Source organism: Anthonomus grandis, chromosome 17 (genome assembly GCF_022605725.1).
Source record: "Anthonomus grandis grandis chromosome 17, icAntGran1.3, whole genome shotgun sequence".
NCBI lineage: Eukaryota > Metazoa > Arthropoda > Insecta > Coleoptera > Curculionidae > Anthonomus > Anthonomus grandis.
In genome coordinates, this window is record NC_065562.1 from 6,520,532 (window position 1) to 6,547,576 (window position 27,045).

General features: G+C 33.9%; 2 protein-coding genes across 2 annotated transcripts in view; both read left to right on the forward strand.

The window, feature by feature from the left end:
* The window catches only part of LOC126746275 (cuticle protein 18.7), a 38,688-nt gene extending 33,077 nt beyond the window's left edge, over positions 1–5,611 (forward strand). Inside the window, exons 4-5 of the mRNA XM_050454439.1 lie at positions 4,658–4,862; positions 5,255–5,611. Coding sequence (XP_050310396.1) covers positions 4,658–4,862; positions 5,255–5,421 — 372 coding nt within the window. The 3' untranslated portion in view covers positions 5,422–5,611. The remainder of the gene's footprint in view (positions 1–4,657; positions 4,863–5,254) is intronic.
* Positions 5,612–15,068: 9,457 nt separating this feature from the next.
* The window catches only part of LOC126746223 (facilitated trehalose transporter Tret1-like), a 28,669-nt gene continuing 16,692 nt past the window's right edge, over positions 15,069–27,045 (forward strand). Inside the window, exons 1-4 of the mRNA XM_050454375.1 lie at positions 15,069–15,279; positions 25,269–25,512; positions 25,580–25,755; positions 26,341–26,496. Of these exons, the coding sequence (XP_050310332.1) occupies positions 15,174–15,279; positions 25,269–25,512; positions 25,580–25,755; positions 26,341–26,496 (682 nt within the window). The 5' untranslated portion in view covers positions 15,069–15,173. The remainder of the gene's footprint in view (positions 15,280–25,268; positions 25,513–25,579; positions 25,756–26,340; positions 26,497–27,045) is intronic.

Below are 27,045 nucleotides of genomic sequence, written 5' to 3' on the forward strand. Positions count from 1 at the left end.
CGACCTACTAATTCTACCGAGCAAAATAGTAAAAATATCAAAAAAATATATAATTTTGTTAATGATGCGTTTAATGAAAGCAAAGATAAAAAAAAGGAAGACATAAAATGCATTGAACTGAAAAATGGCACTAAGATAGCAAAACCTAACAATTTGGCCGACAGTTTTAATAGTTGTTTTTATTGATGCAGGCTCTAAAATAGCAGATACAGTAGCAAAGCCCTCAGTCCAATTTAAACTAAAAAACGCATGTCAAACATTTATGTATTTACCACCTGTGACAAAAAATGATGTAATTAAACATATAAGCTCCCTAAAAAATAACTGCTCTCCAGGTAAGGATGGAATAACATCAAACAAATGTCATAAAGTCTCTTCATTCATACCTATTAGGACCTCTAGTACATATTATTAATCTAATATTTCAGACTGAAAAAGTACTACACCAGTTCAAAGTATCCACCGTAAGTCCCATGTTTAAATCAGGTAAAAAACAACACATGGAAAACTACAGACATATAAGTACCATTTCTAATTTTGCCAAAATCTTTGAGAAATCTCTTAAAGAAAGATTAACATCATATCTTAACCATAGCAAAATTCTATCAAAAAACTAATTTGGGTTTACCTTTGGTATGAACACAGTGGATGCCATGTATGTACTATAACTGAACATCTAGACGAAAATAGTAAGTCCCTTGTGGCATTCCTGGACTTATCAAAGGGATTTGATACAGTCTGCCATTCAATCTTATTGGAAGTTCTGGAAAAATATGGTATACGAGGAACTACCTATCAAATAGGGTACAATACACAAAAATTCAGGATACTATTAGCGAACCAGAGATTGTAAGGACTGGGGTGCCTCAGGGCACTGTGCTGGGACCCATACTATTTAATATCTACATGAATGGTATAAATGAGATAGATTTACGTGGGAAGATAGTTTCCTATGCAGATGACACTTCTGTGGTTTTCTATGGGGACACATGGGAAGATGTTAAATCAAAATTTCAACATGGTGTGAATTAATAAAAAAATTTTTAGACACCTTTAAACTCACTCTAAATAGCAAAAAATCAAAGTTCATTACATTTTCTATAAAGGACACCGGTAGACCAGATTTCCAGAATATTAAAGTCAACATTATAGAAAATTTTATTAAACAGGTTGATTCAATTAAATACTTAGATGTATACATAGATAAAAATTTAAAATGGGATCATCATGTAATATATTTTAACAAAAAATTGGAGCACTAATCCATAATTTTTATATTCTTAGAGAAATTCTTTCAAGAAAAATACTTATTTTGATATATAAGGCTTTAATTGAACCATTACTAGGATATGGAATATTGCTCTGGGGCGCAGCTTACGAAAACAGTATTGGTGCACTTAAAATTGTGAATTCAATCATAAAAATAATGTTTAAAAAACCCAGATTGTTTTCAACTAATGAATTGTATAAAGGTGAAATAAGTGATTGTAAGACAATTTTGATTGCAACATGTTGTTCCTATATACATAAACATCATTCTAAACAAACCATTACCAATAATCATCATCAAACCAGGTGCAATTTAAATAAAAATATACTCCTACCTAAAGTGAACCGAACATTAAGTCAGCAAACAATATTTTTCTTGGGCCCCAAATTTTATAACCTATTGCCAAATGAAATTAAGAAAGTTAAATTTAAAAAAAAGTTTAATGTCTTAGTTACTAATTATATTAAAATAAATAAAACAAAATTTGTGAGCTAACATATACTTTATTTAATATCAATTTTTTCCAGTTAATTTCTTGGTTTTTGTAGGATAGATATAATAAATATTATCTAAAATGTGATCAAGGGCCAATCTCTAGAGCTCATTATATATCCATTATATGTATATTATTAACTTAGTTCTGTGTGATATACCTATACAATATAAATTCAGTATTATATTATGTAATTATTAGATACCCATACTAACTAATCCAGCTTTGGTAAAACCAATTTTTACTGTATTTCTTTGTATATTTTATGTATATTTAAGTTGAAGTATTGTTTTGAATCATGTGGCACACACAGATACCTCTGTATCTAGGTGTCATTTATGTCTATTGTATTTATATACTGTGCATTATTACCTAATAAATTGAATTGAATTGAAATTTTCCCATAAATATTCTAAATCGTATGTAACTTATTTTGAGTAGATAGTCTCACAAAGTAATAATATTTTTTCCTATAGATAAAAGCAATACTAGATATTCTTGCGAATGGGCCAGATTATCCGATCATTCGAATTATATCGCCCATACTAAAAACTACATTAAAACATCAATTTTTACACGCAAAAATAAAAATAAAAATATATTAGTGTTACAAAAATGTGACTTATAATATCTTGTATATTGAGAGATGAAATTCAACAACATTGAAAATCGCCATTATCATCGGGTCTAAGATCAACACACTCCTCGTGATACCAAGTCTGACATCTTACACACATTCTCATATCCAAATGCTCATTTGTCTTACAAGCTATACAAAACTATGAATCCGGAGCCTTTACTGGAATAGGTCGAGACGATGGAGGAACGGCCACCAAGTTTTAAATAGAAGCCTTACTATCTCTATCATCTTTGCGAAAGAGGTCTTTTGTAACATTTTTGGCCTTTATAATTAATGGCTTTACGTCGGACTGTTTTGACCTTGTTGCTGTCGACAGGCGAGGCTAAAAGTTCTTTAAAAGACTGATTTAGGTCCACGGGTGAAGATTCTAAAGCAGTTGCTTTGATTCTACATCTAAAAGTAGCCAATAGTATATTTTCATCATGAGATGACTCCGAAAAGTCTAACGGAGAAGATGGATTAATTTCTCCTGTCTCTTCTTGTTGGAGTTGATTTTGTACCAGTGGCATTTCTCTTTCTGTTAGTAAAGATAGAGCCAAAGCTGCATCGGGTATTGCTTCTGGGCTTAGGGGAAACATACCTGTAGCCCGAAATCTTATTATCTCATTATCTCAGAAGCTCCTGGTCCCAATTTGCTTCAAAATAACGGAAAACGGCTTTATCCAGAGGCTGTGGCTCGTGTGCCGCATTCGATGGTAGACAAATACGTCGTAGTATGTCGTATTAGAGGGTCAGCAATACTATAATCCAAATGACTGGAAGCTTCATCAAAAATCAGAATATTAGATCCTGCTGACATATACTCTCTACATTCTCTGCGTGCTCAGGAGCAACCATATGAACACGTTTTATAGCCTTTTCAGACAAGACATGTTGCTGGTGGTGAATAGTTAGTCGACAACCCTTTTCATACATATTGTATACCTTCTGAGGCTTATCTTTTATATCTAATGTAGTTATAAGTTTATCAAGTTTTGTAAAATAGTCAGATATTATATCTGACTATTATATCAGAGAATTTTTTAAAATTTTTGAGCACGAGCAGTATACATGAGCTGTGACTTTCGCACTGATAAATTTGGATTTCTTTTAAGAAATAAAGATAGCCAGTCTTTCCCCGTAACCTTCGCTTCACTAATAAGCCATGGTCTAAATATCTGCGTAAAGTACGCCTGGGTATCGTAAATCTAGTGCAAACATTTCTCTGGGATTCTCCATCTCTGGCCGCTCGAAAAGCATCTTCAAGCTGGTCTTGCGACCACGGTTTTCTCAATTTTTTTACAAATTTTACTCATTGTGGACCTAAAATGAAAAACAATTATTTTTTAACTAATAAATAAACAACAAAACATTTTAAGGTTAAATAACTGATAAGCCTGTACTTATACCTGGGGATATTTTTAGTTTTTCGGGTAAACAACAAAATAAAGATACACAAGCTTAAATTTCGTCAAAAAATTATAGCAACGCACCACAACACGTGCTGTTAATGAGAAACTGCTGATCGTTCGCATGCGCGTAGGAAATGAAGGTAGGGAAAATATCGCCTGTATAGCTGATATATGGACAACTATTTAAAGTTGCCCTGATCCGCGAGTGGACCGTGAGTAGGCCATACTGTTGAATAACAAAGCTCCACTTGTTGTCATATATGCAGTTATGCTATTTATTAACTATTTAACTATTTAGCTGGACTACAATGCCTATGCATTTATGCAAGTCTATACTAGTCTAAATAAATTAAATGATTTGCCAGTCAAAATTTAATTTAAACTTGATTGGTCATAAGAAATTCTATGAAATTTACGTTAATTTCAAAATTCGCCAAAAAGATTTATATAGAACCCTATTAGGGTTTTTGCCTACTCCCTATATTTTTGATCGAAAATCTTAATCAAAAATAAGTCCCCCTTTATCAAACGTGCTTAGTTGCTGTTTTTTTAAAAACTGTTCAAATAATTTGTTCTGAAATCATACTGACTCCCTTGAAATATTCGCACAATCGCCCGATATTATAGTTTTCCTCAAAGATAATTTATTTTTCGGGTTTTTTTTTATTAAAAGTGCCGCTGGTTGGGCCTTTAACAAATGAACTGCAAAATAGAATATTGGTGAAGACAACTATGCAAGTTACAATATTTTATATATAAACTTATGTCTAACATTAATACAACAAATAAAAAAGAAGTTCTCAGAAGAACCGAAAAACCTAGTTGCTTAATAAACATATTCTTTATAACAATTTTTATCATAGGTCCAACTTGCAAAAGCTGCTCATTTCCAAGCGCATGCCGAAGCTTCTGCACGTGCTGGACGTAGACGTCGTGATATCTGGGGAGGATATCACATCCCCGTCATCGGAAACAATGGGGTGCCAGTAGATACTCCTGAAGTTCAAGCCGCTAGGGCCAGTCATTTGGCAGCTTTGAACCAAGCGGCTGGTTCCGGACATGCAGGAAGTAAGTTTAATGACTTCTTTTATATTTCAATGATTTATCCTATGCAAAGTTATTTTTTAAAAGTATTTTAAGATCAATATTTTTATTATGTTGTATTGTTAAAAAATATCCCGAAAACATAAGCTTAATATCTGAAACATCCACTCAAAAAAAAACAACCAAATTCACGTAATATATGCCATGCAAAATGTTTTGATCAGTATTTTAAAAATATTATTGTTTTGTAATGTTTCCGATTTAATTGTTTTATGTTCAACAGCAATAAACATAAGCTGATTAAACTATCAATATTGTGTGTTGACTCAAGTATTAAGTGTTGACTAATATAATCAAAGCTTAATGTCGATATGATATTGCAATATTTTAAACATTATTATACCATATTATATTAGATGATGGCTGGTACAACAATGGTGCATACGCTGAACCCTACCGCCGATATTGGGGACCTCAAGCCACTATTGGTCCTAATGGTCAACCATTAGAAACTCCAGAGGTTCAGGCTGCCAAGTCATACCACTTTGCTGCCCACGCGGCTGTAAGATCAAAGCTGTACTAGAATAGATTGACTAATGATTCCAGATTCTGATCATTATGATATGAATGGGTTGATTTATGTTAACTTTAGTAAATTTGGTGCTACAGACTTGATTTTTTGTAGGAATATAAAGGAATAATATAATAATGTATAAAGTATATTATGTATCTATAATATAGATAGTATCAATAAAGCATAAGCTTTCAAAGTTTATTGTTTTTCTATATCGCACATTTAAAGAGAAGGATAATAAAAGTGATTTATATAAGTCACGCCTAAGCAAAAAATATTGTAACGAAATTCGGGAACACACTTTTATTGGCAACCTCAAAAACACTAACCTAACTCGCCTTGACTGTCGTTTAATTGTTACAATAATATAACCTAAATAACCTAAATTGTGGCCAAAATGGGGCCCTCAAACAAGATAAACTACTTAAAAACTAGACACTATGATGAAAATAATAAACCAAACGGAAACCGTAGAACCGTAAATAAACCCTACGAATCAACTTTTTAACTACAAAATATGAATAAAATTGTACAAAAACTAGAAGAATAATTTACGTATTTACATTTTCATAATACTGCTCCCCTCTCAAGTTTGATCGTCCCCATCAATCAACACCTTCCGAGCTATCGGAGTCATGATAAGGCGCCTACCGGACGATGTTTATAATTTTTATCTTCGTCGTCGGACGTCGCTGAATCCGGTATACTACATCGTTAATTTTTGTGACCACATGAAACGGACCTTCCCAATCCTTCTGAAGCTTTGGTGACTTGCCCTTCGTCCTCCGTGGATTATATAACCATACTCTGTCCCTAGGATTAAATCCGGTAGAATTCGCCTTTATGTCATAACGTGATTTTATTTTGTTACTTTCTCGATGAAGTTTATCCTGTGCCTCTTCATGGACCATTTGTAAACGCTGTTGTAGATGCTCAACATGCCCTTCAAGGCTTTTCGCCTTGTCGGATCTTTCAGTAATAATGTCCAAAGGTAAATGAAGTTCATCACCAAATACAACTTTCGTCGGGCTTTTTCCAGTAGAGTTGTAGATAAAAGATATGCCAATAGGAATGGTTGTATACAGATATCCCAGTAAGTTTGCTTGGAGTTTACCACCATTCTCAAAGAGGTTTCCAATGTGCGATTAAATCTTTCAACCATTCCATCAGACTGAGGGTAGGCGGGGTTGTGAGGGTCTTATTAATTCCCAGCAACTGTTGGTTTATATTTATTTTTGGTAACTTGGGAGCACTTGATCGAGTTCACTTTATAATGAGATAGGATAATAATTAATTCATTATAATTATTCTATTACTTATTTATTAAAATCTCAAAAGTGCTTGTCATTCACCAATAACCCCAACTGACAACTAACGACCATCAATTGTCTGTCATTGTCTGACATGACATCAATAGGTAATTTCAAAGTATACCATGGTTGTATACCTGAGACTAAGACTCGTTAAGCAATTCGCTGCTTACTAATCTGGTTCAAAGCATACCGTTGGTCAACCTGCATGTCGTTGCATCAACTCCAAGTCTCTCTGCGGCTCTTGTTATCGATTTAAATAGTAATAGATTAAAATGACACTTTATGTCCAGAAAGGCACCCAGCATCACTTCTTCGTATTCCAGAGTCTACTTTTGATACCAGTCTATGTAGCGCTATCTCTGTGGAATTTTCTTCTGTGCAAGCATATTAGTCTTGAAAATGAAGATTATCAATTAACGCTCTACCCCTAACGGCTAGCAGATTCATAAGCAAATAACATTAGGCTGATTGGTCTGAATAGGACAAAAATTTCTCACTCAAGCAAGAGTTTCTTATGAACGAAAAATCTCTTGTCTCGGCTTTTCTACAAAAAATCCAGCCACACGTTCATCAGTCTTTGATCCATCTGTGTCTTTGCCACCACGCCTCAGCTGCATATGTAAATGTTAATGAATGAATAGTGCCACTATTCATACCACTAGTCTAATGTAGACTTACTGTACCATTTGGAATTGTATACAAAATCTGTCCATGCATTCGTCTAGTTATCGTAAAGATAGTGTCTAAGGGCTCAATTACTTTATTCAAATATTGGCTTCAAAGCTTAGCGTATAGTCCGTTTTTCTTATTTGTAATCGCCAAATACTTAACTTCTTCTAACAAAGGAATGTCTCTGCTTGCCCCTGTCGGTAAATTGCACTATGGTGAATTTACGAGGACTGATAGGTAAACCTTCCTTCTTTACTAATTTTTTCAGAACATATTAGGTAATCCGTCTCTTATTATCGTATTAAACTTGTCTTTCCTCTAATGATATTCTTGGCTTCCTTTAGTTCTATAAGCAGATGGGGGAATAAGACTTCTTGTGAGCATTCATCTCTTTGGTTTTTTCGTTAAGCAATTAGATGCTTTAAATCATGCTCAGTATGTTTGACTCTATTGCATTTCTTGCTGTTCCAGCACATTAGTCTTAAAAGAGAAGACTATCAATTAAGGCTCTACAGCAAATATGTTTGTCTAACAGATTCTCGAATGTCTTTAGAGCAAATGATAGATTCATTGGTCTGAATAGGACAGTACTCTGAGAATATTACATAATTAATATACAGGAGGAATAGGATGAGATCCAACACTGATTCTACTATAGCTTATTAGTTGTTTTGCGGAAATACTTTATTAAAAAGGACATATTATTCGCGATTTGAAATGAATCTAGTAGCTGAATCACACTACTGTTGTAAAATGAAAATAGTAATTTATCTTTTTAAAAGAAAACCCAACTAGCTAATTGCAAATAGGTGGTCAGATGTAAAATATTCAGCAAGGTTCTATTTTTAATAGTAAGGGAGGTATCCTGCAATTACAACCAAAATGGGTCACAATGTACAGCTTATCCTGCAGTCAAACCTCAGTGGACACATAGGTGGGCCCTCTGCTTGTCTCACTAAAAATCTACTACGCCTAAAAAGACGCGAAATTCGGCTAGTGACAGGTCTTTTGACCGGTCACTGGCACTTAAGAAGCCATCTCCATACTATCGGTATTGCGGACAACCCGGAATGCCGATGGTGCTGTGAGGAGGATGAAACCGTTCATCATGTAGTCGGGGAGTGCCCAGCACTCACGCGCGCCAGGTTCAAATTCTTGGGTAACACTTTCAGTGTACCGAGTGACTTGTCCTTAAGTCCTTTAGACCAGAGAGCCTTATCGGTTTCTCTAGGCTCTGGTAACTCCCGGTGGGGCATGACGGGTCCATCAGGAGACCTATATGCACAACTGCCTTGGCAGCCCACTGTTTCGACAATTCAATTCAAACCTCAGTGGAATGGCCGTTGCTTTCTGGCATGGAAATCTAATAAAAGGACAATCAAATCAAAAATGGTTTATTTGTCAAAATGTACAGTTTTATAGGTCAATAAAAATTACAAAGAAAAAAAAATTACATTGACAAATAGGACTATTCTCTCGATTATAAAACCGTTTTCCCTTGATAGCACAAGCAAAGAAGGGATGAAAAAGCCCTTTACAATTTACAGAAACAATTTTACAAAAATAAAAATAACGTTTTTATATAGGAATGCAAAGTAAGATATAGAATTAATTAACCTAAGATTTTAAGACAGGCAGCGGCAGTGCGACAACGGACGAGCGCAAGGAGAGAGGACAGACGAGGCGAAAAAAGACCCCAAAAAATAACCCCAAGATGCGTGCATCGGCCTAGACTATTAAAAAATATACGTATGTATGTTGCGGAAAAAGAAAGAATAAAACTAAAAACGGGATTTTAAAATATAATCTCCGAACATTCCACTGAAAATTAGCATATTATATACACATGTATATCTTCTGTTACATGTTACTATTTCTTGTATTATGTTATTATACGCATTATCACATTTTATATATCACCCTACTTGAATTAATTGCCAATTATTTGTTCCATAAGTAGTTTAGATTTTATTTGACCAGAGAAAGCTCCCAAGGGCATTTGCTTTATGTCATTGTTTAAGCCATTCCACATTTGAACAGCTACATACTTAAAAGAACGTTGAAATGCTGCGCTTCTATGCAATGGTACGATAAAAACGTTATTTCGTGTGGCATGCGCATGTTCGAATTCTTGAAACTGACTTCTTAAATTAAATGGTTGATTATTATTTACTATGCGATATACAAAATTATACATATGTAGCTTTCTTCTATTGTTCATATTTAATATTTTATTATTATTGAGATAAGGCGATATATGGTTTCTGTAGGGGATACTATAAGAGAATCTCATACAGGAATTTTGAACTTTTTGTATAATTTTTTTATTTTGTAAAGATAAAGAATTTCCATAGACTACGTCACCATAATCAAACAATGACAAAATAAGACTATCGCACAATAAGTACTTTTGTTTTGCCGATAAATTTCGCTTAAACTTAAAAAGTTTTTTTAAACGTAAATAAGCAGTTTTCGTTTTATTTTTTATGTGTAATTCAAAAGAGAGAGAGCTGTCAAATATAACGCCTAAATTTTTTGCCTCGGAAACAACAGGAATTGAAGTATTATCAATAGATATAGGATTTAAGGATAAGTTGTGTTCGAGCCTTTGCCTTATATTAAAGTTGGAGAACATAATAAGAATTTTAGATTTTGTGGCATTAAGCTTAAGATTATGATTTTCTGCGTATTTATGTAGACTAATTAAATCACTATTAAAATTTTGATAGAATAGATTTATATTATTAAGGTGAATTGGAATATAAACTTGGGAATCATCGGCATATTGTTGCAAAGTGGCGTGTTTTATTACTTTGTACATATCAGCCACGTAAATAGAGAAAAGTAACGGCGATACTATAGAGCCTTGAGGTACTCCCTGGTTAAAAGGTGTAAATTCTGAGTAATGCTTTTCAGACTGCCGAACCACCATAACACAACTGTCTCTATTACGCAAATAATCCTTGAAAAAATTTACACCGCTCTCTGAAATACCAATATATTTTAATTTTGCCAATAACATATCATGGTTAATCGTGTCAAAAGCCCTACTAAAGTCCAATAAGGCCATACATGTTGGCTGACCATTCTCCTCATTTACCCTAATATCATTTAAAATACCCACCAAACTTGTAGACGTGCTAAAGTTTTTTCTGAAACCGGATTGACAATCGGGGATAATTTTATGTTTATCAACAAAATTTGAAATTTGATTAAAAATATGTTTTTCCAGAATTTTAGATGATGCTGGTAGAATACTAATTAGTCTGAGATCTTTATGGTCTTTTGGATTTGAATTTTTTGGAATCGGTTTAATAATTGCTCTTTTCCACACATTTGGAGACTTTTGTTGAAGAATACATTCGTTAATAATATGCAATAAAGGACTTAAGCAAAAAGGCAAACACAATTTTATATCTTTTATAGAAATACCATCGATACCCGTTGCATTTGATTTAATAGTCGAGATTATTTTAATCATATTGTCTTGGTCCAAAAGCTGGAAATTAAGTTTTATATTATTTATGGTATTATTTTGATAAAATTCAATACATTCTTTACTTGTAGTATCAGGTAGGGAAACAGTATTAAAAAAATTTCCAATATCTGTTGGATTTGATATGTTAGTAGGTAGCTCGTTTTGATATCTTTTTCCTTTAGTTAAGAATAGTTTATCTGCTATTCTCCAAAATTCTTGTCCTTTTTTGTTTGATAATTGATTAAAAAATGTTATTTTTTCTCGTATTATAGCATGTTTTGTGTAGTTTCTTAGCTGTTTATAATATTCAAAATGAGGCTGAGATTTACTTTTCAGATATTTTTTATGAGCACGATCACGTAATTTGATAAGAGTTTTTATATTTTCGGTTATCCATGGACAGTATATTTTCTCTTTAATAATTTTATTTTTAGTCGGAGCATGTGTATTTAAAAGCTGTAAAATATGTTCATTAAAAAACTGCACTTTGTCATTAATATCTATAAGGCGGTACATCTGATCCCAATTTATAAGCAAACCATCGTTTATAAAATTTTCCATATTTATGTTGTTATAAACTCTAAAAGTCATGGATTTTTTTTTAACCTTTATGTTATCATATTGAAATATTGAATAAATCAGATTATGATCCGTGATTGTTTCTGCTATGGCAAGCGACTCTGAGTTTAATGACACCAAATCATTACTGCAAATTATATAATCAATAAGGGTACCATCACCAGTGTTCATGTTAATTCTTGTTGGTTCTGTAATACGCTGTGAAACATTGAAATATTCTAAAATAAATTTTAATCTATTTGAATATGTATTTTGTTTTAAAAAATCAATATTGAAGTCGCCTGTTATAATTACGTAATCGAAACTTAAAGTTAACCTAAAAAGATCCTCCAAGTTATCTAAAAAAGCTGGTATGCTATTGGCAGGTGCACGATATATCGTAATAAGGGCGAAAGATCGTTTTTTAATTAAGAATGATATGCCCAATACTTCCAAATTATTAAAAGCCAAATTTAAGTTGTTAAATGTTACAGAATTTTTTATATATAGTGCAATTCCTCCACCACGGCCCTCTCTGTCTTGTCTTATTAACTTATATCCTGGCAAATTGAAACATTGGGTTTCACAGTTTTTATCTAGCCAGGTTTCGGTAAGGGCAAAAAAATCAAAAGGATACTGTGACATATACCAAGAAAATTCGTCAAATCCTGTATTCATTGACCTGATATTTAAGTGACCCACCGATAGGTTTCCCATAAAATTACCTACCAAATCCTGCATGATATTTTGATTATCCGATACACGCACACTACTGAGATCATTAGCCATAATCTATACAATTAATTTTAGTTTTAGCCCCCCGTACCCCTCCCCAAGCTCCCCCGACCACAACTGCAGCACCAATCCTGCCATAACCAATTAATATAAAACCCTGCATCTTCAAAACAATAACACAGCAAAGCACCGGTACGCATATATACAACCACTCCAGATATATAAATTCATACCCCTTGAAATGGCAATACCTTTTAACAACAGTTTAAAAGAAAGAAAATTATCCTAGTAAACCAACCCAAATATTAAAAACGAAATTATAACAACACCAAACAACCCCACAGAATATTTTAAATATGTATTTAACATATTGAAAAACAGCAGAAAAAATCTAACTTTTCCTACCCTTACCTAATCCTAATTACAAAAATTATGTTCTTGTTTATTCATTCATTTCTTTTTTTCTTCAGGAATATAGTGTGCAAATGACAATAAAAGAAAACATATCAAAAAGTACTTACAATTCGGTGTTAAACACAATCGCTTTATTCACTATTTTTTAATCCGGATAATTCTATTTCGTTGCTAATTCTGTGCACAGAACCACCACACTTCACATATATGTTCCCATTAAGGGTCCATACATTTGTTTTCCCGAATTGATTTACTGCATTATTTAACAAGGCTAAACGGAGCCTTGTAAGGTCTTAATTAGGAAACCACTTTTATGTAAATATTTACGCGATTTGAAAATGGACACACGCGCAGCGTCATTTGTGAACTGAACTAAGATCGCCGGTGGTCTATCGTTAAGGTTTTTAGATGGTACGCGATAGCATTTTTTGATGTCGGAATTCTGAATATTACATTTTAATTTTTTAGTAAAGAGGTCTTGAACTGTAGCACGTACATCTTCGCTTTCTTGAGCCTTAACACCAAAAATACGTATGTTGAGACTGCGCAGAGACTGTTCTTGGGAATCCATGTTGTCTTTTACTTGTTGATATTCCCCTTCTAGATTTTTAAGTTTTGCTTCCAGGGATGTTATTCTGTCATTCTGCTCCTTAAATCTTTCTTCGAATTTGTTCTCAACGATCCTAGCCACCTTGTCAGCTATCTCTTGGAGAAATTTGTCATTGAAGGTGGCCATAATCGTCGATTTAATCTCCCGAAGATCGGCCGATGACAGACCCATATTTGTAGTTTTGACAAGCTTAAATTCAGCACCAAATTAGCAACTTTTACTGAAAACTTCACAACCACTGGATAAAGTAAACCTTAAAGTTTACTTTGCGATGCAGAGGAATAATTTTAAAAACTTGGGGACAATATATTTTAGAATTATTTGAGGAGTGGTCCTGAACGCAACCGATTAACTATACAGCGCCATCTGTCTAATCATCACAATGATATTAATGATGGTCCGTAGAACAGCCCATTTATCATCATGTTTCATCAACTTTAAATCTGCTTACGGCTCCTGGTATCGATTCAAATGATGATAGATTGAAATTATGCTCTATGTCCAGAAAAACAGCCAGCATCGCTTCTTGATTTTCCAGACTTTACCTTTGACATTAGTCTATGTAGTGCTGTGTCTGTTGAATTTCTTGCTGAACAAGCATATTAGTCTTGAAAAAGGAGACTGTCAATTAACGCTTTACCCCTAATATGTTTGTCAAACAAATTCTCAAATGTCTTCAGAGCAAATGACATAAGGCTGATTGGTTTGAATAGGAGAATAATCGCTCACCTTAAGAAAATGATAGATCACCAATATAAAAGAAGAACAGGATGGCATCTAACACTGAACCTCGAGTACCTTAGTTAATAGTTTAACGATGTTTTTCAGAAACGCATTTATTAAAAAAGACATATTGCTCGCGATCTGAGATGACTCTAGTAGCTGAACCGCAGCAAAATAAAAATAGTAAAAGTTTATTTTATTTTAAAGAAAGCCAAACTGGTTAAGGCTGATAAATGGTTAAGTTCAAAGTATTCAGCAGGGTTCTATTTTTAATAGCGATGGAGGTATTCGGCAATTAAAACTAAAACGGTGCACAGTGTACAGTTTATCTTGCAGTTAAACCTCATTGTAATAACGAGTGCCTTACAGCATGGAAATCTAATATAATATATCATGATAGTTCTAAGTAGCAAAACGTGCCAAAAATAATCTTATACAATGTGAATTTGCGAGCATTATTAAAATAGATTATATCGTAAGTATCCAAAACTGTTGATATTTCGCAGTTTTTCTTATCTTCAGTAATCTTTGAAATCGACATATGTTTAAAAAAAGATAATATATGGAATAGAATTATTGACTAAACGTAATGAGAAGAATAAAATAAAGAAGATAACTTTCACCTTTTGGATAAAACTCCACTTTACTCTAAACGTATTAAAACATTGACCTCTATTAACAATCAAAATATACCAAGGTTATCCGACAAAGTCCAAAGAGCATGTTTTGATCTAGTATTCTTCTAAACTATATTAATTAAACAATTTAAGTTTATCTAAAAATTTGGCTAGAATAACTAGAAACACAAGGTTTGATTCAAGAGATTATTATTTTTTTAAATATATATATGATTATTATAGGTTAAACATGTTTTATAAATAAAAAGTTACTTAAATTTTGTTCATCGCTGTTTCGAAATATTATTAATAACCAATTGCGATTTTCATATACTGTTTAATAAATATCATGGTTCATTAATGTTTGTTATAATCGCACGAAACTATAATCACACATTATGACTACATTTTTATTGGTCAATTTAGTTTACAAAAGTTAATTACTGAAAATCTGGCTCCAAAGATATCTATATAAAAAAAAACTTATCTTTAATTGAACTCTGACTTTTCAGTGAGATAAAAAAGAATTAATTACTCCAAAAATATTGCAGATGACCGCGGGTATTTACCGTTGACGGCAGCTTTTTCCTAGTCCAATTGCATATGTGACTCTAAAGAAATAAATAAATAGAAAATTTGCAAAAATGACCCGACCAGTGCTTGTAACAGAAAATTCGCGAAGTGCGTTAATGACAGCTACTGGCATCGCACCACCAGAAACACTACCACAGTTTGTTGCAGCATTTGTAGGTACGTAAAAAAAACTTGAATATAAATCATTAAAAGATACTAACAAATTATAGATTTTATACTGTAAAATTCATAGAAAGATAAAAAAACCATAAGTAGCTTTTACCCTGTAAGACAAAAAAATTTAGCCTGAAGGAATTTATGGGGTAGTAGAGTTAGCATAAGTTTAAAAATAAAACGTCTTAGTTCGAAATCTTTTCATAGACATTTTTTTTAAACTTGAATGCTATAAAACAATGCGTTATAAATATAATAAAAAATTCCCTAAGTACATTTAATTTTATAAAATATTAATTTTACAAATAACTTTATCAAATTTCAAAAATAAGAAATAGAATGTGGTTTTTGTATAGGACACTCGAATAAGGGTGGTTAACCCTAAAAATCGAAAACTGCAACGTCCGCCTATTACACAAATACTTTTTTAACTTTATATTACAAACACTCTATAACAACGTGGAATTAAAAATTTTACACATAAAATTAATTCTCCTCTCTGCAATTGTGTAGTATTTTGCTAATGGACTCCACGTTTGTTATGAAATCTTCTCCTCCTTATTTGTATGATTTTAAATTAATAAGCTATATAATCATGTAAAAAAACAGAAATAAAATAAATGCATTGTCGGATACGTATTAATGTAAAACTACCCGTCACCCCGTCAGAGGGTGGTCCCTCCCACCCTCTAAGGTCAAAATTGCCTTCAGCCATTATGATGGTAGATCCTTTGATAAATGATTCCAAATCTTCTTCAATGGCGACATTAGTAACGCAATTGTCAACATAGAAACCATTAATTCACATTTGTCTAACATCCTTGACAAATGGTATTCCAGTGAAGCTCCTAACAGAAATGGGCTACCAAACACCACTCTATGATGACGAAATATTTTATCTTGGCCATTTTTATCACGTCATAGGAACCGAAGAAAATCTGTGTCATCTTGATGTATGCTAAGTTGTAGAAACGCTTTTCGAATATCTGATACTACACCTCAATAAAATGTTTGGAATTAATTCAATTAGATTTACCCCTTTTTCAAGGCACTGGTTTAAAGAGGAACTATCCTTTTCCCTGGCCTAAGCATCAAATACCGGTCTTATCTTTGTGGTTAAATTTAATTTGATTACGGGCCTATGAGGTAAATAATGAGCCCTTGCAGTCGGTTCTCGGATCTTCACAAACCTCCTCTATGATATTCTCATTTTGCCAATCTTTAAAAACCTGATTATAGGCCTCATAATAACCATCCTCCTGTCTGTGTCTCCTGCCTGTGTACAGTTTACCAGCGATATCAGATCCTATTAAAACTTCGATAGGGTTAGAATTACATGAATCTGATATCTTGAAGTCAAGTATCCGTAACTCTTCCATCCAGGGACCATCAATGTTTTTTTCAATTCAATTCAAATATGCTTTATTGTTTTCAACAAAAAAAAATGTTATAAACAAAGCCTTATTGTGTCTAATAAAATAAAATAATACTACAATTAAAAAAAGTCATAATATACAAAAGTCGCATAACATTGAACATTAAATATGCACATATATACCTAATACTATTCTTTTTAACATTAGCATCTCTCCACTAGTTAGCTACATTATGATTGTCATTGAAATATTCAAGCACTGAATAGTAAGCCCGAGTACATAAGAATTTTTTTAATAGTAATTTAAATTCTTTAGAAGATTTTGCCTCCCTAATGCTTCTCGGCAGATGGTTAAAACTTTTTATACCGTCATAAAAAACTGATCCCTTGACTAAAGCAGATGTTGATATAGGAAGACGTAAATTACCATGTTGGCGAGCCCTGCATCCACTCCACTGCAAATAACAGGCTGATCCAGTGCCTCAAAATTACAGCTGTAGTTCAGCACGTACTTAGATTTATTTGCGCTGTTAATTTTTACCCGTAAAGCTTGTAAAAAGACTAGAGTATTAGAACTTTTTGCCACAGTCTGATGTACGTTTGTTACCGCATCCTTCATAACTTCTTTTTTCTCAAAACGTTTCCTACTAGAGTTACATGATGGAAGTTCTGGACACATTAAAGTAACATGAGATTTACCACAAACTATGGAATTTAAACGTGTTCTACATTTTCAGGATGAAGAACTTATTAAATGGATGAATGAAATATTAAACATCGAAAGCATGCACCATTTTTCGCTAATGTATCCCTTTTCTCTTCGTGACCTAATTTCTGAGCTGTAAAACAGTTGCTGCTTTCATTCCGAAATTGGCAAAAAATACATTTTGTGGTTCCATCGGGGTTGATTAAGCCCATCGCGGTTTGAAATTTAGGCTCACAATCTGATTTTACCTTATTTGATTAGAAGCCACCTCGTTTGAAATCTTTATGAGCAGAGCCTCGCAAATTAAATCCTTCTCTTGCTAGAGATATGCTGTTTATTATCGACTTCTAATTTTAGAAAACGCATAAGTCGATTTTTGATTGTAGTTAGACCACCCCGTACTATCTGAAATTTGTAAAATTTTACCCGTGTCTCCGATGTCTGGTATCCGTTGCCAAATTCTTAATAGCTCTAGCGGTAAGCAAGATTCGACCAACGGAAATAACATCGCCACGTATTTGTCAGACGTAATACCAAGAGTTTCTAAGGCCCGCAACAGAGTTTTCAGTTTAACATATAACCAAAGAATGTCTAATTTATTGCCTGACGAGGTATTTTTAATTACTAATTTAAGTAACTCACGCACATAAACTTCGACCTGGAGGTCTTCCCGACCGAAACGCGCTTGAAGGCACTCCACAATTTTATTATAGTTACTTCCGGTCGCGGGAAAACTATCAACTAGTTTTCTTGCCCTACTGCCATATAGAGTCACCTGTGTTAAGTATTCAACTTTGTCATTGTCATCAATTTCCTCCTCAAGAACCTTTTGAAATTGAAGCAAAAAAGACAACCAGTTTTTAATGGTTTCATCAAATTTTTTCAATTCAAGAATAGGTAACTTAAATACACGCCTACCTTGTCTGGTGTTGCTAACACTACTCTCCGAATTAACCTTTTCTTCTGGATCCTCCTCTATCCTAGGTTGTAATGGATATTCCTCACACTGAAGACTCAGGTCTTTATACCTTTTGAAATATCCATCTGCACCCTCTATTTCTGCTAATAAATCTGCCTCCTCAATGTCATCTTTTTCTAACATAAGGGCATAAATCTCAAGTCTTTTTAGACCCTCAATTTTCTGCTTTATTAATTCTAAAGAGACTGTGATTAATCGCCTTTTGTCTTCCGGTGATGACAAAAGACTCTCTAACTCACCAGCCGTCTTGGTAAAGCTGGTGCGGAGCACTCTACGATTTTTCATTTTCTGATCCATTGTGTGTACTGTTCACTCACTGTGAATCACCTATAATGCATTCACCAAAGACGAGGGTGACAACGCGGACCGATTGCCCAGTGATAGACTTTGCAAAGCACTCTGTAGATCACACTCTGTAGAACACACGATTAAAACAACTCAAAACTGCCTGTCCTGTCACGGTCGCCAAATGTCGGGTGCCTATTAATGTAAAACTACCCGTCGTACACCATATGCGATTCGGTTCAATAATAAAAAGCCAAAAACTTTAATATACTAACTTTTATTATTAAACAAAAATCAGCCAGTTGAAATTGGTTAAAGATATGTAGTATACTTAAATTTATCAAGAAAAAGCAAACCTATTATCCCGGTCCCGTTAATTTAAAATCGACCGAGATCCTTTAAAGGTATAAGAGCACTATTCATAATATAGGAAAATACACACATCGGAAAAGTCTAGGGATATTTTTATAAATTGACCTTATTTTTTTTTTTTTTTTGAATTGTTCTGGATAAATAATAGCCGAATTATAGTAATTAAGACTCTTTTACTATACTAAAAAAATAACCAAAATTACAGAAATAAAGAACTGCCTATAACTAAAATTTTTAAAAAAAGTCTACAATTTCTTTAAAAATTTATTGTTTTGTATAATGAAAAAAAAATGTTTTTTAAATTAGATACAAAAAAAAAACTTTATAAAAAACGCAAATTAGTACAAAGTATGACCTCCACGCTGGTTTATGACGGCTCGACATCTATTGTTCATAGACAAAATAACGTTGTCGATGTTTTGTTGGGGTAAGTTTGCCCATTCCGCTATCAGTCGCTCCCGGAAACGAAAGGCAGTGTAAATGTCACCCATCTGTTGAGTCATTCTTCGTTGGGGCATATCCCATACATGCTCAATTGGATTAAGGTCAGGAGATTGTGCTGACCATGGCAATACATCAATCCCCTCGTTCTCCAACCAGTCTCTCACTACGCGTGCGACATGTGGACGAGCATTATCATGCATTAGGTGGAAGTTTCGGCCAACAGCGCCAGTAAACGGACGAACAACAGGTTGAAGAATGGTATCGATGTACTGCTGAGCTGTAAGGAAGCGATCTGGAAAAACGAGGTCGGTTCTACCGCCCATCATTATTCCAGCCCATACCATAATTTTACCCCCCTCTGTATGTATACACTTCCTGGACATGTCTTAACCGTTCTGTATTTCCAGATCGTCTCCATACCCTCACTCGACGTGAATCTGGATGAAATCCAAATCTGGATTCGTCGGTGAATAAAACTGTAGCCCAATCATGTTCATTCCAGTTTTGATATTCTTGGCACCATTCTAATCTCGCAGCGCGATTGCCTCTGGAAAGAGGTGGACATCTAAGTGGCCTTCGATTGTGGAGGTTGGCTTCATGGAGACGATTTCTTATAGTATCACGGCCTACGGTAATATTGTGTGCTCTCTGCAAGTTGATAACCAATTCAGGAGCTGTAATGTTTGGTTGCCTTCTAGCAGTTAAAACTAAAAATCTATCTTAAGCAGCTGTCGTAGCGCGGTCACGTCCTGGATGTTATTCAGCTGGATTTCCAGTTTCACGAAAACGCCGCCACAATCGACTTATAACGCTCTGAGAGACTTCTAGACGCTCAGCTACATCAATTTGCCGCATGCCTCCTTGAAGAAGTCCTACAGCTCTATTCATCGCGTCCAAAGTTAAATGACGTCGTTCGATGATAAAGCACAATTTTTTTATTTACTCTGCAAAGCAGTAACTCTGTACCACAGAATAAACGATGAGATCGTCTGTACCATGAACGAAATCGAGACTACCAGAATATTTATTGCAATATAAAAACCATGGTTTTTTCTGTTTTGAGAAAAAATTCCTAAAATATTTGTTATCAGTGTTAAGATTCTGTTTGTCTCACAGAAATCTACAGGATGAGCCAATCTTCAAATTTGATTTAATTTGATCACCAAAAAAATTTTTTTTTATAATTTTATTATTTTATAAAAATATCCTTAGACTTTTCCGATGTGTGTATAAAGGGCTTTTTTTAATCCTCGGACACTTCGATTTTATTTTTGGATCGGCATCATACATCGTAAACATACAAGATGTCGCAAAAAAAGTGTGACTGATTTTTTTTTCTTTTTAAATGAAACCTGCTGTATAATTTGCCATTTTCGGATTCTCTGGAAAGTTCTAGATATGTTTTATATAAAGGGTGTCTGCGAAAGTTTGGGAAATCTCGAAACTGGAAATACTACAGACCAAAATATGTGAATTCACGCAAACATCTTTTTTCCAAAATCTGATGCGAGACACAGGATATCAAAGTTACAATTTAGTTTTCTATTTTTCCTTATTGCTTGAGAAGTTTTTTTGATAGATTTTGGCATAAAACTCTGTGTAGGAAAGTTTTCTAGTGTGAGAAATAAGACTCCGTTATTTTTTATGACCAAACTTCTAGAAACAAAACCCGCCACCAAGTACAATTTCAAATTACTTTATGGGCAGGAATAATTAGATAATATTTAATAGGATCCGTTGAGGTAAATGGCCAAAGGTATTTATAATTTCTTGAAAAACAATTGCACATTCTGCTGAAAGATCTTCCATTACAAACCCGCATGAATATGTGGCTTATGCATGACGGCGCTCCACCTCGTTTTAATTTATTAGTTTGAGAGTATCTTAAAAGAGTTTATCCCGACCAATAGATAGGCCGATTAGGACCTGTATCGTGGCCGGCTATATCATCGGATTTAAAACCTATGGATTTCTTCTTCTGGGGTGATTTAAAACGACGCGTTTACGATGCGCCAGTGGAAACTGAAGGTAACCTTTTACAAAGAATGTTCCACCATAGCCAGGAAATGAAAATCACATCCAAATGCTTTGGAGAGTGTAGCAGGGAATAGTTCATCGAGCTCGAGAGTGTAACAGGCAAAATAGTGCGGTAGTGCTCAGTTTAAGCAATTTTTGTCGTATAATGTAGGGTAACCCTAAAATAAGGTATTGCATTATGCTTTAGATTCTTTAAATGGGAGCAACCACTTTTCTTTTAATTTCTAGATTGTCCATGAAGTTTTTAGTGAGCTTTGTCCAATAAAGCGTATATGTATCTTCAATCGTAGTGAAGATATTTGGGTTAATAAAATTCTACAAACTTTACTAAATACTGATAAAAATGGATTGCAAAAATGAATAAGCATGACAAGAACATTTAGCATTAGTCAGTGTTATCGTATGTCATCGAAATACTTTGTCTTTGATTTTAAATTATTAAGTTACCTAGCTAGTTGTAATAAATATTCAACAATGATTTATTCATTTCGACAAAGAAGATAGAAATAACAAATCTGTATTAATAAAATGAAAGTATTGTAAGAGTTACTGCCTGGTTGATGCGTTTTACGTGGCTAAGTGGATAAGAAAATTTGAAGAAATTGAATCTGTGTCTGATATTGGACAAAATTGCGATCGAAAAAATCGACCAATTAAAAATAAAGATGCAGGACTAGTAGTTTTGGAATATATAGCACTTAACAACACTTTAAGCACTCGTAGCCTGGCTATTTCTTCAGGATTTACATGCTGATCAATATAAAGAATTCATAGTTGGAATTTTTCGAACTAATAATTCCCAAGGTATAATAATCAATCCAAATCTGTTATTTATTATTTGTTTCTCGGATACATGATGCTATAAATAGACATAACTGTCGACACTGACGAGGAGTGACTCGAGTCCACAATTGTTTTAAGGTACTTGCAATATCCTAAAAAAACAAATTTGTAGGCTGGTATTTTCAGAAATCCTTTTGTAGAACCTTTCTTTATCCCTGAAATTTTGCGAGGCGAGACGTACTTGGACATGTTAGAAAATACACTAGAAGCACAAATTACTGTTTATCATTTTCTATAATTTATGAAAATGACATTCATTTCCAACAAGGTAGTGCACCACCGTATTATGTGGCTCTAATACGACAATTTTTAGACACATTTTTCGAATTAGTGGATCGGCAGATAGGCAGTTGAGCAGTTGAATTCTTATTCAGCAGTACATTAGTTGCAGCTGACAAGCAAGTCAAGAGCGATAACGGAGCACTCATCAACGCTCACTACCTCTTTCCCATCAGGATTTTTTAACCACCAAAGGCTTACCGCAGAGAAAAACGTCGAATAGCCCCCAAAGAAAACCAAAGATGGACGTTCCGGATAGCTACCAAACGACTTATCGACCAAAAACGAGGACAGCTGAGTAAACTAACCGAGAAATTAAAAATATTTGAACATAAAATAACTTATTATTTTCCGAAAACCATTCATTCAAGAAGAAAAGTTTCAGGTTCAGGCTAAAGAAGAAACAAAACAAAACGAACAAACAAGGAAGGGAACCAGGGATGAGGCGAGCCTTTCCCCGCCCCCATAGGACGGAGAAGAGCAAGTATCTGAATTGATTCACCCTATAAAAACACCTAACAGGGAACTTGACCCCCAGCATCATCAGATGCAAACAAAGTAGAAAAAAACGACCAATCCAAAATTAAAAAAAAGAAACCCTTATAAAAGTGCGCTAAGCCCAATATCCCAAAATCTAGACCTAGCCTTTTTCTCAAAAGCCCCCAAGAGCATAGAAAACTCACAAAGCTCCTCAGGGAAAGGACAAAAAAACGTCCTACGGACCTCAACAGGTTCAAGATCAAGAGAAAATATTCAAAATAGAAAACCTCCTGAACATTAGGATCTGTGTCGAGCATTTAAGGACCCATACAATTGAAAATATCAGGCAGGTTGGGCTGTGCCATCGGTGTTTAGAGTATGGGCACGTCACGAACAATTGCAACGCAAATCCGCGTGGCCATAAATGGAAGGGTGACCACTTTTACGCAAACTCTGATAAAAATAGGGCAACGCCGGCGGATTATTGCATTTGGCGACCATCCGACGAGGTCCGCGAGGTGACGCTGCCCAGAAAACCCAAACCTAAAAACACAAATGTAAACATAAACAAACCAAAAAACAGCTTTGCTTACACTTAAAAAAAAAACGACCGTTCCGGCCTCTGTCACCAGAGGGGCGGCGGCAGGACTCTACGGCGGGCACTAAAAGAAATATGATAAAGGTAGAATGTGCATAGACCACTGCGCATCCAATTTTAGACATAGGGGGGTCACCATTTGTATGGTCGATGTTACAGCTGATTTTTGGCAATTAATTTTGTTTGTTTTGAATTAGAGCAGTTGAGGTTATTTATTTTGTTCTTTCTGTCTACAAATCAAAATTTCAATATATTTTTTTGTATTGAGCGCATGTTAGTTTTTTTTAATATTATTTAAAATTTATATGTGACAGGAAAAACACATGCAATGCAGCTATGTTCTCGCGAAAGAAGACCATACTAATGCTGGGCGATGTTTATCGATTTTTTGAAACCTTGATCTTCTTGATCGATGTTTTTGCCATCGATGTTTTATTTCTATGCAATATCCAGATCCAGACTCTTCTCCAAACTAAGTTTCAATTTATAAGTGTCCAATCTTCTCCTATGCAAGCACTTCAGGGGCTCCTCTGGAACGTCCTGGGTTGCCTATTCAGCATATTAACCTCTTGAATCTGCTACATTAGCCTGACGGGATCTCAGAAAAAAAAATAGGTAACTTGATGACAAAATTAGAAAGACTTAACACCAACCCGGCAATCAAGCTTCTTCTGGGAGTCGAGGTATAAAGTCCTAATAAGATCTATTTCTTTTCTTTTGTGATTGTTCATAACCCAACAAAACCTTATATTCCCAAGCTCCTGTATCACACCCAGACATTATAAATACAAGAAACCAAACCTTATCCCGCGCAGTCAGTCTCATGTTCCGAGAGTTAAAATCCAAGCGTTTAGATGCGTCCCAGAATTATACAAAGGTATGCGCCTAATCTCAATAGAATGACTATTTAAAAGACCGGCAAGAGCCCACGATGCTATTAGATGCTGGCAGATGAGGCCCCTTTGAGTGGCCGTCTAGATCTCGGGACAGACTCAAAACAATGCAGATCAAAACAATAAAAGTTTAATTGAGCATAAATATTAATTAATCTTATGTCACTATTTATTCTTATGGTACATAATTTGTTTTTTTAACGTTCAAGAATAAGCCATTTTAACTTTCACATGAAGTTCCTCAAAGCTCTCCCCAGAGATCACGATAGATATGTCATGCAAAAAATAAGACAGCTTCATTTACGAACAATAAAAGATCATTTATAAAGACTAAAAGTAGAAGAGGTCCAAGAACACTTTCCTGTAGAATTCCCGTTAATATGCTTTTTAAATCATATAATAAAAATAATCCTTTCAATAATAGTGTGAACAACCTGCTTATAAAGTATAGAATAGTCAATAATATCAAAAGCCTTTTGATAGTCGGAAAAGAAACCTATAGCTTGTGAGTGGTTCGAGCGAGTTTATAAGCATCTAAGTAACAAATTACAGGCAACTGATTTGGACGACTAGATTTTCTCTTATTAGCAATATGATATAAGAGCAAATATCTAAAAAATCTTCTAAATATCTAATACAAATACGAGTATGCGATTTTCCAATGCTTAATTCTAAGTCTTAACCATGATTTCTACTTTTAGCTACTCTCTCAGCAGTATGTATGGGTATGGTATTTTCCTGGACAGCGTCAGCCCTTCCAAGATTAGAAACTGAATTCCATATTAGCGATTCTCAAGGAGCCTGGATCGGGTCGTTGGTAACATTAGGCGCATTTATAGGAGCAATTCCTACCGGTTCTATCGTACATCATATAGGAAGAAAAAGAACATTGCAAATTTTAATATTACCTTTACTGATATCATGGATTTTGATCGCGTATTATTAGTAAGTATTGGACATATCAATTATATTAAAAAATTAAGATTTTTATAACTTAAATATATTATTTTAGCCACTGTATACCCGTGGTTTATTTCGCAAGATTCATAGCCGGATTATCAGCAGGAGGTATAAGTGTAGCTGCCCCAATGTACGTGTCAGAACTTGCACATATTTCTATTCGAGGTACTCTGGGTACATTTTTCCAAGTCCAAATAACGGTGGGACTTCTTATCGGATATTTATTTGGTAAGAATTTTTTTTAAGATAAATAAGCTAGAAAATATTAGGCAAGACTTATACATCGTTCCTCCAATGCCAATATCGCGAATGCGCAAATTTGTAGTTTTAAAAAAAACCCCCATTTAATATTGGAATGAGCACTAAAAATACTCCCTTTTTTTTAGAGTGCTGGCGTATAATTAGGATTGGTCACTGTCCGAGTTGTAAATTAAATTTATATTGATTTTAAATTTTTTTTATTTATTTTCTCTAAGAGAGCACATTCGTTGTTTTGACATATAGGCGAAAAATTGAAAATTTGCACATTCGTGGTTTTTGGCATTGAGGGGATGCACTACCTGCTGGGCTAAGGACTTTTTATCACATCATATTCAACGTAGACTTTTAATCTTTATGTTTCTTTATTATTTTTAAATTTAATATTTTAATATTAATTTTTTTTTAATATAATTTTAAATCGTTAAAAAATATAGAATAAAAGCATATTATATCGAAAATGAAAAGTACAATTTCTTGTGTCAGAAAAGTAATTAAACACACCGTCTGAAATTTCTTAGAAAAATAAATAATAATTTTATGAAACATTTTTAGGTGGGATAATAACAGATTTAAGACTGTTATCTTTGGTATCCTCTATATTACCTCTTATATTTCTTCTAAGCTTTGCCTTTATACCAGAATCGCCAGTCTACTTATGCGAGATATCCAATATGGAAGATGCTGCAAAAAATCTCGTTTGGTTTAGAGGTAAGACAAAATAGTAATAAATAAATTTACTTATCTATAAAAATCATATTAAATGTAATTCAGCCTTCAATGCATAGGCGAGGGTAAGTATATACGTACGCAGTCACTATAACTTCTTTCGCTTGTATACTATTTTTTATATAATATTTTAATTTAGAAGTTCTAAATTCAATGGCCGAAGGCGGAATAATAGGTAAATTGTCAATATTCAACAAAAATCGTGGTGAAATGAAAAGACTTCCGTTTTGATTTTTTTTTGAATTTATAGCGATAGGGAAAGCGCCGACTATAGGAAATACATTTATTCAATCCTTTCTATCAATTCAAGAAATAAGGATCAATCTTCAATAACTATAGATAGAGGGTCTAACTAGTAGTCATGTAACTACATACAAAAATTTTTTTAGGTATGATTTCTAAATAACATATGTATTTTTATACTATTACACATGGTGTAAAAAAAAAAAGAATATCTTAAAAGTACTCCCACTCTGGAAAGCAAAATTATCCAAATATGTCTCTAATAGGTTCATTTTAAGCAGACCTTTC